General features: G+C 38.7%; 2 protein-coding genes across 3 annotated transcripts in view; both read right to left on the minus strand.

The window, feature by feature from the left end:
- Positions 1-11,849, minus strand: part of scaf8 (SR-related CTD-associated factor 8) — a 28,061-nt gene extending 16,212 nt beyond the window's left edge. For both annotated transcript variants that reach the window (XM_083924273.1, XM_083924272.1), the window contains exons 1-2: positions 11,738-11,849; positions 10,141-10,224 (exon numbers count right to left, since the gene is read on the minus strand). In XM_083924273.1, the coding sequence (XP_083780399.1) occupies positions 10,141-10,224; positions 11,738-11,767 (114 nt within the window). In that variant the 5' untranslated portion in view covers positions 11,768-11,849. The remainder of the gene's footprint in view (positions 1-10,140; positions 10,225-11,737) is intronic.
- Positions 11,850-12,329: 480 nt separating this feature from the next.
- LOC310955135 (connector enhancer of kinase suppressor of ras 3-like) overlaps positions 12,330-17,357 on the minus strand; it is a 48,763-nt gene continuing 43,735 nt past the window's right edge. The window contains exons 18-25 of the mRNA XM_083924889.1: positions 16,976-17,145; positions 16,034-16,107; positions 15,795-15,866; positions 15,617-15,678; positions 15,245-15,369; positions 14,685-15,030; positions 14,157-14,344; positions 12,330-14,009 (exon numbers count right to left, since the gene is read on the minus strand). Coding sequence (XP_083781015.1) covers positions 13,809-14,009; positions 14,157-14,344; positions 14,685-15,030; positions 15,245-15,369; positions 15,617-15,678; positions 15,795-15,866; positions 16,034-16,107; positions 16,976-17,145 — 1,238 coding nt within the window. The 3' untranslated portion in view covers positions 12,330-13,808. The remainder of the gene's footprint in view (positions 14,010-14,156; positions 14,345-14,684; positions 15,031-15,244; positions 15,370-15,616; positions 15,679-15,794; positions 15,867-16,033; positions 16,108-16,975; positions 17,146-17,357) is intronic.

Raw genomic sequence — 17,357 nt, forward strand, 5'->3', positions numbered from 1 at the left:
TGGATTATTTGAATATTTCTGCATACTGAGGTCCCTGAACAGCTGAGACTCTTGTGGAATCAATGAGCCCAACTGTATAAATTTGTGATGTTAGTCTCCACATTGGCCATTTCAATGTAGTGGTCACCCTTTTTTGAAACTTGAGCTCGCTTTATAAAATGAGCTGCTGTGAAATCCCAGCCTCACGAACTAGAGCATTCAGAGGACGTAGAGCTTCCCCAGGTATATTGACAATAAGGGGGTTTCTGAGCAGTTTACTGAAGAAAAAATGCAGTTCTTGAAGAAGTCTCCAAATGCCAAATGGTTTTTATATCTGATTTTTCTATGGTGTTCCTTAAGATCTGGGTGTCTTAATGTGGTGATTTGGAGGTATTTCTGGCCATTTATTAGCAATTCTTGAGTCGTAAAAAATGGTCAAATTGGACAATTCTGTGTAACAAATGATATCAACCCAAAAAATGACGAGACATTAGTGAGCATGGAAATGGCTCTCATATATATATACATTCTAAAGTAAGCACTTATACACTTTTAGAATTCAATAAAAATTTTAAATATTACTTTTTGATTCATGACTGGAAAAGCATGGCACACAGTGGTAAGTTGCATCTAAAATTAATTTTCAGGTTCCAATCTTTTCAAAAATGTATACCACGTCTATGTGGCATATACCGGCTATCTCCCCCTGAACATCACGCAGAAAGTGAAAGAGGCAGGTCAATGTGTGTCTTGCTCCTGATACAAGGTCTAAGCAGCCTAAATAAGTGAGAGCACCTGTGAGGGCGATAATTCAGTTTCAGTGGAATCGATAGTGAAAAAGATTTTGTGATACACAATTACACTGTTTAAATTGACAATAACAAGCACATCAAATCAAACTCTCAGAAATGTTTTATCTGACATACCTGAAGGATTCTCAATTGAATATTGTAGTTTTGGTTTAATAATTAAACTTTACATCAAAACACAGTAAAATGCGATGTACAACTCTATTGCAAAACTCATGACTTCACATACATGAGCAGATATCCATGTATATATGTGTCTATATATTGAGATAAAGTCCTTGAAGTTGAAGACAACAACATCCTTTGGAAAAAGCCTTGCGTTCCGATTCATGTACGTTAGGTTCATTTTTTTTTAACTAAAGCTCTTATTAAAAATTAGGAAATGGATGAAGTTAGTACTCCGCTTGTGTCAGTTTCTCCCTTCTAAACAGGGTAGCAGGGCTCGGTCTGTGCAATGACTGAAAAATGCCGTAGTAGATCTTATTCACCAGACTTCCGTACTTACTCTAACCTGTCGATGTGGCGTAAATAATAATAATAAATACAAAACAATATCTGCATTTTTTTAATTTGAATAGTCATTTGAAAAATACCTTTTAAGCTCCCCCAAAACAGAATTTTAATAGTCTTCAACTACACTGGAGTGACTTGATGCTTTGATGCTGTAATTTTGTTGCCTGTGCTGCAAAACATTCAAGCTCTGTAGAGCCAGTGCTATGTGCATTTATATTTTTACTGGGAATTGCAAAGCTCCGATTTGTGATGGAAAGTGTGATGTTTGTAAGACAAGTATTGCTACCTTTTAATGTACATTAGAACCTACATTTAAGTTAATTTCATCTCATAACTTTTCAGTCGCAGATCTCTGTAATGATGTTGTTTCCAAATGTACTGTGTGTCAGAACAAGGGAAGACTTGGTCCAACAATATTGTTAAATGTACTAAGTTGTACTATGTCCAGTGAAGCTCAATAAAGGTTTTGGCCACCTTTAGAGAATGGATGGTAAAGTAGGGGTGGGCAAAAAAATCGATTCATGTAAAAATCGGGATTCCTATCTTCTAAGATTCATAATCCATTCATAACTTCCAAAAATCTATTTAAAACAGAAAATTCCGTCTCATGGTGCGTACTTCGCGCCTTTGAGACACTGTTGCAGGAAGCTACTGGCTCGTCAGGGCGCATACTGTCATACGGTCCATTCTTACCATGCCCAAGCACGCTTCACGGCTAAAGTCTAGTTCATTTGACCAGTGCGAGTACGGTATGGTGCCCAGGCACAGCATGCCTGCCAGCGCCGCCCGGTTGAGAGCGGTGGACTTAATCAAAACACGGATGAACATGTACGGGCACGAGCGTGCGCACGTGTACGCGCACGAGCATTGAAGGCGATACTGATGTCTATTTATATGCGTCCCCGCTACAGACATTTAAAAAGATGCAGCCAAACGTTTTGAGTTGGTTTGATGCAGATGTTTACTGCCGATTTGGACAGAACAGTCTGACAAAACAAAATCCCGAGGGTAGATGACGTATAAGCAAGAGGCATTTGCGCCTGGGCCTCGGGGTAAGAATTACTCTAAAGCATGGGTCACGGTACGTATGGACAGTGAGTGCGCACTTTGGATTTGACAACCTCCAGGGAATGAGAAGCTGGACATGACTCATTCATTATGCAAGGTTTGCAAAATGAAAGTCAAGTTCTTTGGCAACACTACAAACGACCACCGGAGTCAAGTGAGCCGTCATTTACGTTCATTAGTAAAACCTGCTGGCCCTATATTTGTACTGCGCCGTATTCTGACATTTACGGTAAATGCATTGAAACAGCATAGAGGAGCTGACATGAAGGTAAAGACTTAACTGTCATTCTGTCTCACCCTGCAGTATAAAACTCGTACCTGCAGAGAGGAGATGAAGTATTAACTTAACGAGCACACTACATGAACTGATCAAATTGCGTCGAAATATTTTTGTTTTGTCCACGTCCGCTTTTCAGAATAAAGTGTTACACAACCAGGCGCAAATACCAAATAGATATGGACATGTGGTTAATTACATAATATTCGGAAACGTTTCAATGTGGAATTTCAGAATAAAAGGTCTTTCAAAATATACTTTACACTAAAATATTATTTTGTATAAAAAAACTACAAGTATTGCTGTTATACTATTTTATTTTGGAAATGGCCATTCTGAGAAATAAGGAAGCTACTAGTCTAGTACGTGTATATTTCTGTCAATGTTAATAGCACTTTTATTTCTGAATTCACTGAGAATTGAGATGTATACAAAAAACTGTTACGTTAAACATGACTAAATACCATTTGGTCATAGATTTGCCTTTCTGTGTTTAGATTATTGCAATCTGTTGAGTTGGCACCCAAAGATTCCCACCCCTAACAATAAGCTTTTCTTTCAAGTAAGTTGGGAATATGTTTGTTTCTTATTATTAAAAGCTTGGTTTTGATGTACACATTGAGCCACATTTATCAAGTATCAAAGGAGTCCCTTTAACAATCTATATAAATTATGAAAAAAACCAACCCATAACTGATCCTAGATAAGCTTTGACATTCTGACATTTGATTAATACTCGCCACTGTGTGCCAGGTATCAAGCCAAACATAAAAAGTGACTAAATGTTATTAATTCCACTAAGTGGATCTTGATTTGTAGATAACTGAGGCATTTGGCATAAGGGTTGGCGATATGGCAAAAATATCATATCGTAATTTTTTTACAGTAAAATCACAATAGCGATTTTAATCACGTTTTTTTTGCATTGATTTTTAATTTTGCAAGTGACTGAACAGTGCAACTAAAGAATTTCCCTATGTAAAAATATAGCCCTGAAAGAGAAAAAATATAACAGAGCATTTAGGCAAAAGAACCTTTCTGAACAGATTTGAATCAGTTTGTGCAATTTTGCCAACGTGTGTAAATACAATGGACATTTAACAAAATGCTGCCTCGAGCGACCTGCTGCCTCTGCTGGCTGCGGTGTGGCTAGACTTGCCGTTTCACTCTCAGCAAACTACCTAGATTCTACTTTATTCCTGTTGCGTGCATCAACAGCTGATCATGAAGTTGACATGATCATTTATTGATTTATTTATTATCTAAACTAGACCTCCTCATTTCACTACAAAGCCTGAACAAATGTGTTGTTGAAGCTAAACAGGTGAGATAAGGTCCATTCAGAAGAAGCTCGGAGGAAATGACTCATAGTATAGTATCCACTGGTGCATGGGACATATACCGTTTTTAGGCGCATGTTTTACAGCTTGTTCCACACATTCTGTGAATAAGTGTGGACAGGCGGCGTCGATGTGATGCGATAGTCTGACTATCTAACTTCTAGCTCCTCTCTGAATCAAAACAGATGGGGGGTGAGGAAGCCTTGTCACTGCCTGTAGTTAGCTATGATTGGTTGATCGGGGTCTTAAGGGCAATGCATGAGGCGGACAAGCCAATAGTGGGATTTTGCTGAAAACCTGATGCGTCTGTGCACCGCAGAGAACAGCAGTGGATAGAATGTGCCCTGTAGACGATAATATGATCTCTCTGCCTTGGCAGACCGTCGACACGTTCTAATCCTTCACGATCTAATATTGTGAAATCGGCCATAACTATTTTGACAAATGCACAATCTATTCAGGAAAGTAACAAGTATGGCTGCCCCCATGGCCGACCAGTGGTCGTCATTCAGAGCGATTGGTTGACGTATATACCCCCCCCTCCCCTCCCCTCCCTAATTCTGAATGTGTCAGAAAAAAATTAGCAAGGAGACTGTCTGAACATCGGAAGGTAGCTAGGCTAGGCTAACGTCACTTACATGTTTAGGTGATAGGTCATGTTTGCCGTGGACTAGGGATAGGCTAAGTTTTTCTTGGAAAGTTTGCATATGACCTTCTTGGGGGTTATCCTTGTTCTTTTTGAAGTGATCCCATATTTTAAAAGTCTTTCCCTACATGATTGGCTATTAATTATCAACTGTCTCACCGGGAAGTCCTGCGGGGACTTGGACCTGCCTTGTTAAAAAAAAAAAGAAACACTGACAGTGAGGGAGTGTGCAATCAATCGACCAATGAAATTTTGGTCTGCTAATAATTTTTTGGTCGACCCATGCTTGGTCAACTATTTGGGGGCAGCCCTGGCAACAAGTATAAGTCACAAGTATGTGCCATTCAATCCACAAAAGATTTCAGGAGGACCGCTTTCAAGATCATTATCCCAGGCCCCCAGGAAAGTTGCATAAAATACAGACAAGGGAACAGACACACACCACATAAAAATAGTTAGCCGCCACTCTCTGTCTGAGAGGCTGCAGTCACCACTCTGTGGTTCAATGTAGCGCCCACAACACTCTCTGATTGGTTGACAATCCTATCAATTTATAAGAAATGCTACTAGGAGCTCCCTGCACTCTTTAGACTACCATCCCAACACAGGAAAAAAATCATATTCTGTCAGTAAAAAAAAGTCCTAACTCAAACGTTATAGTGTGTAAACGCAGCATTTTGTGCATTTGTAATATGGTAATGTCAATTCAATGCCATAAATGGAAAAATTGTGGATAAAGGCTGTTTGCTGCCTAAAAAAGTAACATTGCAATGCCAGCAAATCTTAAGTCATCTCAGTGTGTACTGCAAGTCGAGCCTAAGAATCAGGGATTTTAAAATAATGAATTAATTAAAAAAAAGAAGAGTATTTTTAAGACGTTTTTAAAGCAAGTAGCAAACTGTGTTTAGTCCAGAGAAATAGGTTGCGATGTGTTTGTGTGACAGAGTGTGAAGTAAGTACTAGCAGTAACTTAGCAGTGCAATGTGTGTATAGTTTAGGCTGGATAAAATGCCACAACTCCTCAAGACACAAACAAAGTTCCTGTGTCTTGCTTGCCACCTGCTGATTAGAGTGGAAAAAAGGACCCAGGGCCTTACAACTTTTCTTGCAGAAACCCTGCAGCTGTTAGCTTGTCACTCAGGTGAAGCAGTGGAAGCACAGTAAGTAAACAGGCACTACATCAGTCTTACAATATATTTACAAATAAATCTACCTGGGTTGCGTTCAAATATTTTTTTAAATAACATGATAGCTCTAATTCATTCAAACTTAATTTTGTTTCAAGTGACAGCCCTAATTTAATTGTTGCTAAAATCAGCACTTGTGCTAAACACAAATTGTGTCTGAAATACAAAACTGGAGGAGCAGATTTGCCATCTTTCAGTCCTTTCACAACATATGTGCCAAGATGAAAAACACAGCCACTGTGTGTGCAGAAGACATGAATCACTGCTACCTTGTCTAAGCAAACATTCAGGGTTTGTGCACTGTGAAACAGACAACCCACAGGGAATGGAATTCCATTGATGAACACTGTTGTAATAATGCTAATGCTAATGCTAAGAGTGACTTTCTCTTGCATGGCCACAAACTCTCACAGATTCTGCACCAGGTGCATTTTATGAAGCGGCCAAAAAATATCATACATCTTAGACCACTCCTCTATCACCAGCCTATGCCATGTGAAATAAATTGTATGTAATGTTTATTATATTGAGGATGAATGCTGAATTACTGAAACAGTGTGTGTTTTTAAAGCAGCACTTTTGGATCCAACTTAAAAGTCAACATTGTAATAAAAACAAATGGCAACTTGTCTATTAGCATCCTTGCGGTTTCTGAATTGAAACCAGACACCAACAAATGATCGCTCAAGCTCCATCTATATGCAGTATACACAGTAACTAAGGAAATGTTCTGACTTGACTACCAAGGAAAAGAAAGCTACATCAATTAGACCACAACACAAATATTGTCAACAGACAATTTAAGAAGAAAATGAACAAGATTGCACCTTCAACACAATCAAGAGAACAAAGCCAACATCTAACAACGCATGATAACCAGAGGGAGGGTATAGCCCACAGTGGCAACAGCAAAACCCCCACTTCTCTGGGTGCAAAGATTTTAAATGATTTTAGTCTTCTTCCATCTTCCTTGTGAAACAACCCATACTCCTACCTAAGCTGGTTAGGGATTCTCTTATCTCTTTGTAACTCTCTCCACCCCATCCTCCTGCTTCCCTTTCAGTGCTTTGGGGGAGCTGGGAGAGCTGCTGAGGGAAGGGGAAACAGGTGTTATTCACAAGCAACATAAGGCACAGCAACACCAAAAAGTACAGCAGTTCCTATAGAAATAAGAATACAAACAGGACAATGAAACATTATCAAAGGATGTATCATTAAGGACTGGTGTCCTGGACTTGTGTTGCCAGGCCTTGAAATCTTCATATCGTAATCATAATTACAATAATTTCTTTTGAGAACATTATCTCCACTCATGACTACATTGCTTGAGCATCTCATAAAAAAAAAACTGAGCACTAATATGATCAGGTTGATGGAAACATTCCAAAATGTTTTATTTATTGGTGAGTGCAATATAAGAAGAAATGTTGACTATCCTTTTAAAAACACCCTAGTTTTGTCACTGTTTTTGAAACACTTGTGGCACTTATGGTCTGTATGTGTGTACTATAGATATTTTCTGGCGGTTTAACAAAGAGAGAAACAAAATCTATGGCCGCCCCTAATAACGCGTGGATCGACTCCTGCAGCTTACTTAATCCTCACACACCTCAGCCTGTGAAGTGCATGATTTATGAAACCACGATAAAAAAATATGAAACGATCGACGTTCTCAATCGTCATACCGAACAGTTCGAACTGACTCCACGTAATTTTATCTCACATTACTGTGTTAACTACTGAGAATGCTACACAGGAAACAAGCAATAACAATATCACAATCTACCTTTTACACATGATCCATTTCTTTTGTGGTTTAATCAATTTATCGATGTTAGAACAAGCATTGGTTCCTCAGTTGGATAGCATTTTCAATAATACCATTTGAAGATTTGAAAGGGCAGGCCATAGACTAGGCGACAACAGGGTTCTGTAAGTGAAATTTAGAACTTGAAGATGTTTATAGTTCCACGTCACAGAAAGTCTACAAAAATCTAATCGCTGATATAAGACTGAGGATTTGCAACTAATTTTCAAGGTCTTAGAAACCTCATTTAATACTCAAACACAAAATCCAAACTTAAAGCCTAGACAGTTTTTCCCTGTTTGTTGTTATTTTGTAGGGCTGTCTATAAAAGATGCGTTTCAGCAGCTGACCACACAGATCGCATAACGGCTTGATTAACATGCATAATCACGACCCCAAGGGTCTTTTAAGGCTTAAAGTCCAGTTTCTTCTATTTTACAAGGGTAACAGCAATGTTTGTGTAGAACAAAGTAACTTCTACAAAAACATGGGCGACCACACACAGCAGTGCTGCAAGTGAGTGTGTCTGTGCCGGCAGAGGACTGAAGCTTCTGCTACGTCATAGCGTAAAAATATTATTACCTGTAGTTGCACTTGCATGTACAAGTAATTGCACTCTTGTCATTTTGTCTCTGTAGATACATTTGGGCCAGCTATGAAATCAACATGCTTGAACGTGGCTTCTGCTCAGAGAAGCAGTGGACACAAGCTGTCGTCAGCCTCCATTTAAAACTATTTGTTCACTCAAACATTAGAAAGAAGCACTGAGATTTGACATGTTATAGTAGGAAAAGCATAGGTCTAAATAATAAAATGAAGGATGGCTGAAAACCATTTAGCTGCTTTGCTTCAGGGTCCTGGGATTGTGCCTCTTTAACGATCCCTTCTATTCACATTTTTAAGAAACATCTGTGCTTGTTTTCAATGAAAACTCAAAACGTCTGCTGTGCCATAGCTATAGCTAACGGGTTGATACTCATGGTGCAAAACGTAACATTAATTTGCTTCTCTATAGATCACAAACGGCACATTTTTGTTAAGTTAATTTTTCATAATGCAAGTTCAAATTTAATTTTGGCATACTGCTGATTACTACAGGTTTTGAAACTATATTATTAGCAATGGAAACTAATGGCTATGCAGAAGTTAGGATGCATTGAATTTTTCCCTTTCACATAATTGTTTTGGGTGAAGGAGGATACAGGCTAGCTCATCAATGGAGCTGGCAGGGGAAAATCTGATGTTGCAAAATAAGCCCCTGTTGTTATTACATCCTCTACATACGTATTGTACTAAATACAGGTGAAAATCACACACCTGAAAACCATCACATAAGAGACTTTGTGAGCACCATTGATTTCTTTGTCCTTCACCATCCACTCTATAGTTAATATGGAGTCCCACTGGATCTCAATCCAGCTGCAGCCCTCTACTTAATGCTTCAAACACACATTACCCAAGGTAAGCAATATTGTTATTCCAGTTATGGAAAGATGATGGGCTCAGCACAGTATCTGAGTCCCACATAAAAAATTGGAAAAAATAGAGACACTAACATGCATCATGCTACCATGTTCCTGCGTGCTTGCTTGTTAACCCTCTAATCTAAATTCCTTCCACAAACTCAACAATGGTTTCTGACTGCCTGCCTTATTTGTAAGCCTACCAACTACATGCTAATACGGCAAGTTTCAGTCTCATGGCTGTACAGAAAACATCAAGAGGTACCTGAAGAACAACAGATGCCTTTGCACTGTTTTAAGAAATGCAGTTTTCCAAAGTATTTGTGTAAGGATACAGTCATCAGAAGCTGAAACTCTTATATGAGCCCTTTACAGTATTGTACATGACTGCACAATTTAGCTGTTTTTAAAAAGAACCCGTAATAAGTTTTCCTACATATTGTACACGAGTTTGCAAAACAATGCACTGACATCAGGAGGATAGCAGCAGTTTGTAAAAGTAGAACGAGAGCAAAGTGTTTCCTGTGAAAGGACAGTTTTGATGTGGGGGCAATGGCAATGGATTTGTGGTGGGAAAGAGGATTTCCGTTTATTCTTTAATAACGCCTAGACGTGCTGTACATCCACAGGGATAGAGAGAGCAGTCATGCGCACAAACAAAGTACAAAGTCGATGCAAATGTAAGGCGGGCGACATGAATGGCTTTTGCATTATATCAACCAAAAATTGGTGATTATTTGATTAAGTAGTATTTAGATGTTTGAATGATTTTTTTAAATCACGTCTTGTAGTAACCGTGCAACATACTTTTATGCAGTTTGTGGCTTAAACAGATGTTCTTTCTTGTTAATAAAAAAAAAATCAATATATATTTCATTTGACTTATGGCCTTCTTGTTTATCACTCTGAAAACCGTAAAACTAAATAAATCACACTCATAGCTGAATGGTTGTGCATAGATATTTGTCTTAAGAATTGGAGAGCATTTCTCTTTAATTACCATTTCTTTATTCCCCATTACCGGCCTCATCTGTTAACACTACATACTTACTTTTATAGCTTTGATTCCAGACTTGGTGATCTGGGTCATCTTGGCCTTGGAGATGGGTGGCTTGTACTCGTTCAATGAGTACAGCTGAAAAATGAAAGGAGAGAAAACAGAGAAAACATCGTCATCAAATGTAACTATTAAGACATAACGTTAATAGTTGTTCAACAAGCAGGAGTCCAAAGCATCCTCCCCTCTCCTCTTTTGGTTGTTTGCGACAGAGTTGGACCGATTAATTGGCCGATTTTTTTCTTTTTTCAAATAACCGTCATCATTGAACTCATGAGCAGGTTAAGCAGATTATTAAGCAGGCACATCTGCTTAGTTTAGTGCAACTCATCACTCATGTCTGTGCATGTGAAGTGTGTAATATGAGTAAATAAAGTTGTGTTTATTACTATGATTTATTTTTTCAATTACTTAGATTATGGCCATTTGCCATGCGAGTGCCACAAACCAAAAAACATGATTCAAGACAGTTTGGGGAAGATGCTTAAAAGGTTTGCAGACCTGTTCAATTACTACTATTTACTATAATTTACCTTGGACTTCTATAAACAATACGCCAAATTCCCTAAATCATCTGTGTTTTTTTTATTAAATTGTAACGGAATTATAGCATGAATTACTCACAATAATAAAATACTACTACTGCGTATTCAATAGTTGCTAAACTGACTTCGACATCTAATTCTTAGTTTTTGTATAATCTGTTATTATTAAACTAGTATTTTATCAGATGGAGGGGAAAAACGACTAGTGTGCCATCGGCCACAGAGAAAGCCATATGGTCAATACCAACCAGTCCATAATGAGACGGGGAGATGGGCTTGCCCCTGACCCCGGTTATTTGTTTTGTTACCATCATAGAAGGATAAAATAGCCATTCACGATTCAAATTCTAGTCCGCAGTGGGATCCTATTCGCATTAGTTATAAATTGAGGGTGGGTGTGATGTTTCATGTACACCGATTAGCGTCATGGTTAAGGTAGAGAGAGACTTTAGTGTCAATGCAGACAAATGGGTGCGCTCCTAGCTTTGAGACCGCTGAGGGCTAGCTAGCTATTTATCTAATTGTACTTGGATATCTCAAGTCGTTTATATTCCGTGCAACAGTTACGTTAGGTTCAAGAAGTTACCAACACCAGGTTATAACTAACATGGGAAATTATCTGACAAAAAAAAGACAGTGAGTACTAAGTATTTCACACACGTCCGTATTATATAGATAGCTCACCAAGTTACCTCGCAACTGAGGCGGTTGTGCTAACTTGTAGCTACCGTTACTTAGCTAGCGTTAGCACCAGTTTGGGAGAAAAATAGCTGCTCATAGACTGGCAACAAAACACGATGCATGTTATTAGAAATATTACGCCCACACCTGTAGTCACCACGGTCATTACGGATTAAGGCATAGAATAAAGTAACGCTGTCGCTGTATTGTTGTGCACGGACAGCGGCCTTGTGTGAGAATAAACCCTCCTCTCGTTTTTATGCTACTTGATGCTAAGGTTAGCTCACTCACTAGCTGCCGCAAATGTGAATAAGACAACATGTTCTACTCTGTTCAGAAATGTGCAAAGGGTTTCCCACACAAACCTCATTGTTAAAGGCTTTGACGGCCTCCATGGTGTTGATCGCAGGTGACTGTAAATATTTACAGATATCTTCTCAATAACCGGTTAGAGACATGCATGCTCGACGTTTGGTGAGATGGAGGAGACTGCCAATATGGCGCATAACCTCGATAAGAAAGCTGCAGAGACCGACGACACCCAGCTGCAGTTTCGGGGCATTACAAGTACCAAAAGGCCCCCTCTGTATCGACTTTATCAATGTTTATGTGTTCAATTATTTTGGTTAGATGTGGATTCTTTATAGGACATTGGCTGGCTCAAATATATATATTTTAGAAAAAGGAGAGATTGTATTTTTTTCTATGAAAAGAATGACTTTGATTGAAAAACTATATATTTCGAATAATATATTTATTTTACATGGAAATTCTTCATTCACGAATGCAAATGGTCTAAAAAGAAACCACGAATACAATTGAACATATAATTTATATCCTAACATTGCATGGACTTAAAAGTTAAAGCAATGGAAGCAACTGGAATTAGTAAAGCCTTACATATTCAATTACATTTTTTTATAGTGACAAAGCCTAACAGAAGTTATCTCAGGACACTGTACAGGCAGATATTGTTCTTTAATGTTTTGATTTTTTATGTTACACCTGAGTATATCGTTTTTTTATTGTTCTGTTGTCTAGTTTTTGTATTTGTTTTTTGTGTGAAAATAATTGTATGGGTAAAACAAGATGAAATAAAGAATTTCAAAAGGTATAGGCCTACATCTCAGCAGTGGCTGTAACAGACAACACACTTTAATAATAAAGTGAAAAATGCTCATTTTGTCATAACACTTTATTTCCCTGTATACAAACGAGCACACCGCTTTCATACCAGAATGGAGATCAAAAGATATTAACATTACACATCCATTTACAACTATTTACACCGAGTTAATATTTAACATGAACAGAATCAGATGAAACATAATCCAGAAAAATGCATCTTTGTGCCTGGAGCTCGGTGGGCCCCTACCACTAGGTGCTGTAACTATGTCATAGCTGGCCTTTCCTAAACCTGTTACTCTCTGGAGTTGTGACTGTTTGTCATATAATGTCTGATGTCTGCATCTGAATGACCTTCTAATCATCTGCTTACTCCTGCATGGTTTGGCTCTGCTGGAACTGTTTTAAGGGCCGGGGATGGTCCATCTTAAAGAACCATATTAGAGTGGTTTTCCTGAGAATTGTCCACCACGCATCCTGTGTTTAAATGCAACAAATACTTCTACACCCTGCCTCAAGTCCAATAGACTGTATTTACTATTAGTTAGTAATAAAGTCTTTATCACTTTTGCTATAAAATATAAATTTAGTGCTCTCTTGCTGTCAATGCTTGTGGTTTAAAAAAAAAAAACATGTTTGCATAAAGGTTGAAAGTCTTCTGAATACTGAAATACTTTGTTTGGGTTAAGTAGAATGCATAAATACATTTGATGATTTATTATGTCCTGGCTTTAAAATCCATTGTAGTAACTATGATTTGACACTGACTCCAACAAGTAGGATTATATAATTTCTAGGGTGAACAACACGCACCAGTCATTCAAAATAGTTGTAAAAGGCAGTGATGGTGCATGGCACCAATAATTTAGTGAAAACAGTTAAAATTTGTTCACCACCGATTAAATCAAAGTAGATGAAACTTACTGTAAAAACGAGTGTTTCCACGCAGAAAAAAAAATGGATCCATTATTTTAACGTACTCCACCATTACAAATATTAAAACAATGTCCGCATAGGTTCACAGAGGCACCACATAAAAACAATCATCTGTAAAATTTGCTAATCTTACAAATCAAACGTAATAGTAAAAGTAATACTAAGACACATTTCACATTTTAATGTCACCTGCTAATCATAGAAGGTCTGCAATTCAGGAACTATAGCAATCTTCTTCATTGATCCAGTTACTTGTTGGACAGCACTTAAAAGTCCTGTGATATGGAACAATAGTCTCAATTGAAAACAGCAGTCTGCGTCCAAAACTCCAAAGTATCCGAGTCCAGACGCAGTAAAATCAGTCATGGAGTGTCTTTATAAACTGGTCTCCACCACTGGAGCAGCAATGACTGATGCTGCAGCTTTTGTGGCCTCTGACGCCAACTGCTGGTCCTGTTTAACACAGATCTCCTGCACCAAAGGTACATTAGACTCCTTCCACTCTCTGAACTTGTGTGAGGTAAGCATCGGGTCCGATAACACCTGCTCTATCGCCAGTAGGTCTGCCTCTTTTGACTGTGCCGGAAAAGAAGAGATCAAAGAAAATGGGAAGAATTAAATAATTGCACAAAGTTCTCAAATTCAATTCACAGGCTAGCTATACTGTAATGGCATAATATAAAATCAAAAGTGTGAAAACAGACTATGAAACAGAGCATGTACCTTTAGGGTGCTGTTGAGAGTCCTGATGAGGTGCAGTTTATCGTTGACAGTCTGATTTTTACAGCGTTTTACAAAGGAGGCCCTGAATTCCCTTTTTGTTGATGGTTTACGATCTCCTATTGGAGAGAGGCTGGCCTCTTTAAGATGAATATACAGCTTCTCCATCTCATCTGAGGTGTTCCCATGATCTGCAACATGATAAGATTCTATTGTATTTTCACCATACACATTACAAAGATTACATTGAGTAACATCAGGTCCTGCAGGGATGAAAGGTTATCAAAGTCACAGAGACGGCAAAATGCATTGGCACCAGAGAGACAGGGTACAAAATATATTAAATATTATCAAATGTACCAGCAAATCCATTAACTATCATATCTCCCTTTGAGCAAAGATGGTACCCAAAGATGTGATTACAAGTGGAAATGATACAGCAGAAATCTGAACCAACCGTGCAAATGTTTTTAAAGAATTAAAGTGATAAAAAAATCACAAACACCCAAAAGGTGTAAAATAAAGTCTTACCTTCCATTTCAGCCCCTGACACGAGCCTCTGTGCCTCCCCCTCCGCAGCAGGGCTTTCCTCATTGGACCCTGTTTCCGGAGAGTCCTGGTGAGACGAGCTCTCCTGGGGGTCATCTTCTTCTTCCGCCTCGTCTTGTGGAGGACGATGTGAGTGTACTTGAGCTGAGCACACCACTGTGCTTTCCCCAGCTGGTGGGGATGCTTGCGAGACCAGGTCTAACCAGGACTGCCGGTGTTTGGCGAGCGAGGAGGTGGAGCTCTGTGATGTCATCGTACTGACAGGCGACGAGAGCGAACCGTTGGCTTCGCTGGGGACTGCTGAGGAGTAGGGGGGAGGAAGGGTACCCTGAAAGACAAATACACAATACAGACGTAATCATCTACCATAAATTAAAAATGGTCCAGGTGAATATGGCACTTTCATTTCATTTATAATGAATTAAAAAATAAAATAACATGACAAACTCCAAAAGAATAAATATAATATAATAAATGAATCGATCTCGCCTAGTTGTGACTGATGGTGCAGTGTTGACTGTTGTAGGAGAGACATGACTGACCTGATGTGTGCTTCCGGGTGGATTGGATGCATCCACGGAGTCCCGCAGGGTTTGTTCAGAGTATGGTGGAGGGGGGATCTCTGTGCTTTCAGCTTCTTCATGGTCACTGGCTTCACTATAACACTCTGTATAGAAGACATACACATACAGTCAGAATTCATTACATGTCCCATATAACCAGAATCCAGAGGTATTTATTTGAATTATTATTTTAGTCCTGAAATCACTAGAAACAATCCTGTTCACATGTCAAGTCAGAAAAGCATTTTTGCTTAGCTGAAAAAAAAACAAAAAAAAAACACTTTTCTAATTTCTAAAAAGTTGTGGATACAAGGATTTCATTCAAGAACAGTAATTGTCATTGGTGCTCACCGGCAGTGTTTTGTTCCTTTGGCTCATATTGAATAGAGGCTAGCCCAAGCTTATTCAACCATCTGGGGGAGAAAAAATAGAATATTCAACTCAATAACATTTGACAAAACAAGACATCACATTTTCAAAAAATACCCGTAGAGAAATAAATGCAGTGTTGAACTTTTATGTGACTTACAAGTTCATCTCCTCGTGGCTCTCAGCAGCAAAATAAAACATCATGACGTGTGGATGGCACGCTTTGAACGCACTGCATTAGGAAAAGTAAAATTCAGATTGTTTCCAGAGTACACACTACTTATCACTGTGTGGGAACATTTCCTGTCATTCAGGTTCCACAATAGATAAAGATGTAGTTCCTTTTAATAATACCATTAACCACCAAGTGGGTGGCTTGTAAAAGCTGAATGAGCTTACTGTTTCTTCTTGCACTCTATGGCTCTGTCAATCATGAAGTTGGCAAGGTCAATGTAGCCTTCAGCCTTTTCTGCCTGCAACACACAGATTGAATAACAATGAGCGTTAAAAAAACAAACCACTTCCTGACAATGACACCCAGCGCTGAATTGCAGTCGGCTACTTCTTCTATTTTCATCTGCCATTGCGATGGCGACATACAGTAAATCTGATTGAAGCCATTTTGCCAGTAACTCATGCATGTCAGTTACGTATGCCTGTATCAGAGTCTGACGGGCTATTAGTGACACCGTCACATTCAGGAAAACACAGTGACACTGCTTGGCGGCTCCTGCAGTGACAGGCTGGTAGGATGACAGCTGTGGTAGAAACAAGAATGACTCATCTGCAGTCCCTGATGCGTCACACTGTGCGCGTGTGTTGAAAAGGATTATTGCTGAATTAACCCAAGTATCAGTTTGACTTGTTGTTTTGTTTGTTTTTTTTCAATACTAATTCAAAAACTACTTTTTTAGGAAATACTAGAACTGAAATGACATGGGATCTGATTTCAATAGATGCACTTTTGCTAAATGCTGCAAATGAGTCGCTTCTGTACTTTAGACATATGTAAATAAAATGCACCATGAAAACTGTGCTGATTTCTATTATTTTAATATAATGATGTACCTTTTTTGTTAGTTTTTCCCCCAAAACCCCTCCAAAAAAGAACAACAAACATTTCCTTTAATAGAAATACCTCCCTTCCCAATATTTTTAATTGTGTGCAGATGCAAACTTAATTGGTTTTAATTCATTGTTTAATGCATCAAACAGAAGTGAATTATAACCAATTTGACAAGAATTATTGCCCGGCAAAAGTGTAATTTTTGGTAATTCAGTGAGTGTGTGCATGTGTGTACATCATAAATGGGTCTCCTGATAAAAGGGTGTTTTACTCACCAGCTGGTTGTTGTACCAGTAGAGAGCCGTCTTCTTTAGCACGAACCAGTACTTTTTCCATTTGATACCCAAAAAGCCTTTGCTCTCTTTCTTCCTGTACAGCCAGCCCTGGTGGTCTGGGTGACCCAGCTCTTTGACCGAGATCCGCCTTCTGCTCATTGTACCATTGCCTGTGAACAGAAAACACATGCACCTGAATGCACTGAGACCTCCTCCCCTTTGTCCACAGAGAAGCAAAGCCACAGTTAAGCGCAAGTATAAAATCATAACAGCCAAAAATATTCCGTTACGAGTCGAAATACGCCACTGTGTTTTGTAAATGACCAAATTAATTCTAAAAATAACACTCAACAACCTATACAGCAACCAGAATTTAACAGTG

The sequence above is a fragment of the Echiichthys vipera genome (assembly GCF_963691815.1).
Source record: "Echiichthys vipera genome assembly, chromosome: 12".
NCBI classification, from domain to species: Eukaryota; Metazoa; Chordata; class Actinopteri; order Perciformes; family Trachinidae; genus Echiichthys; species Echiichthys vipera.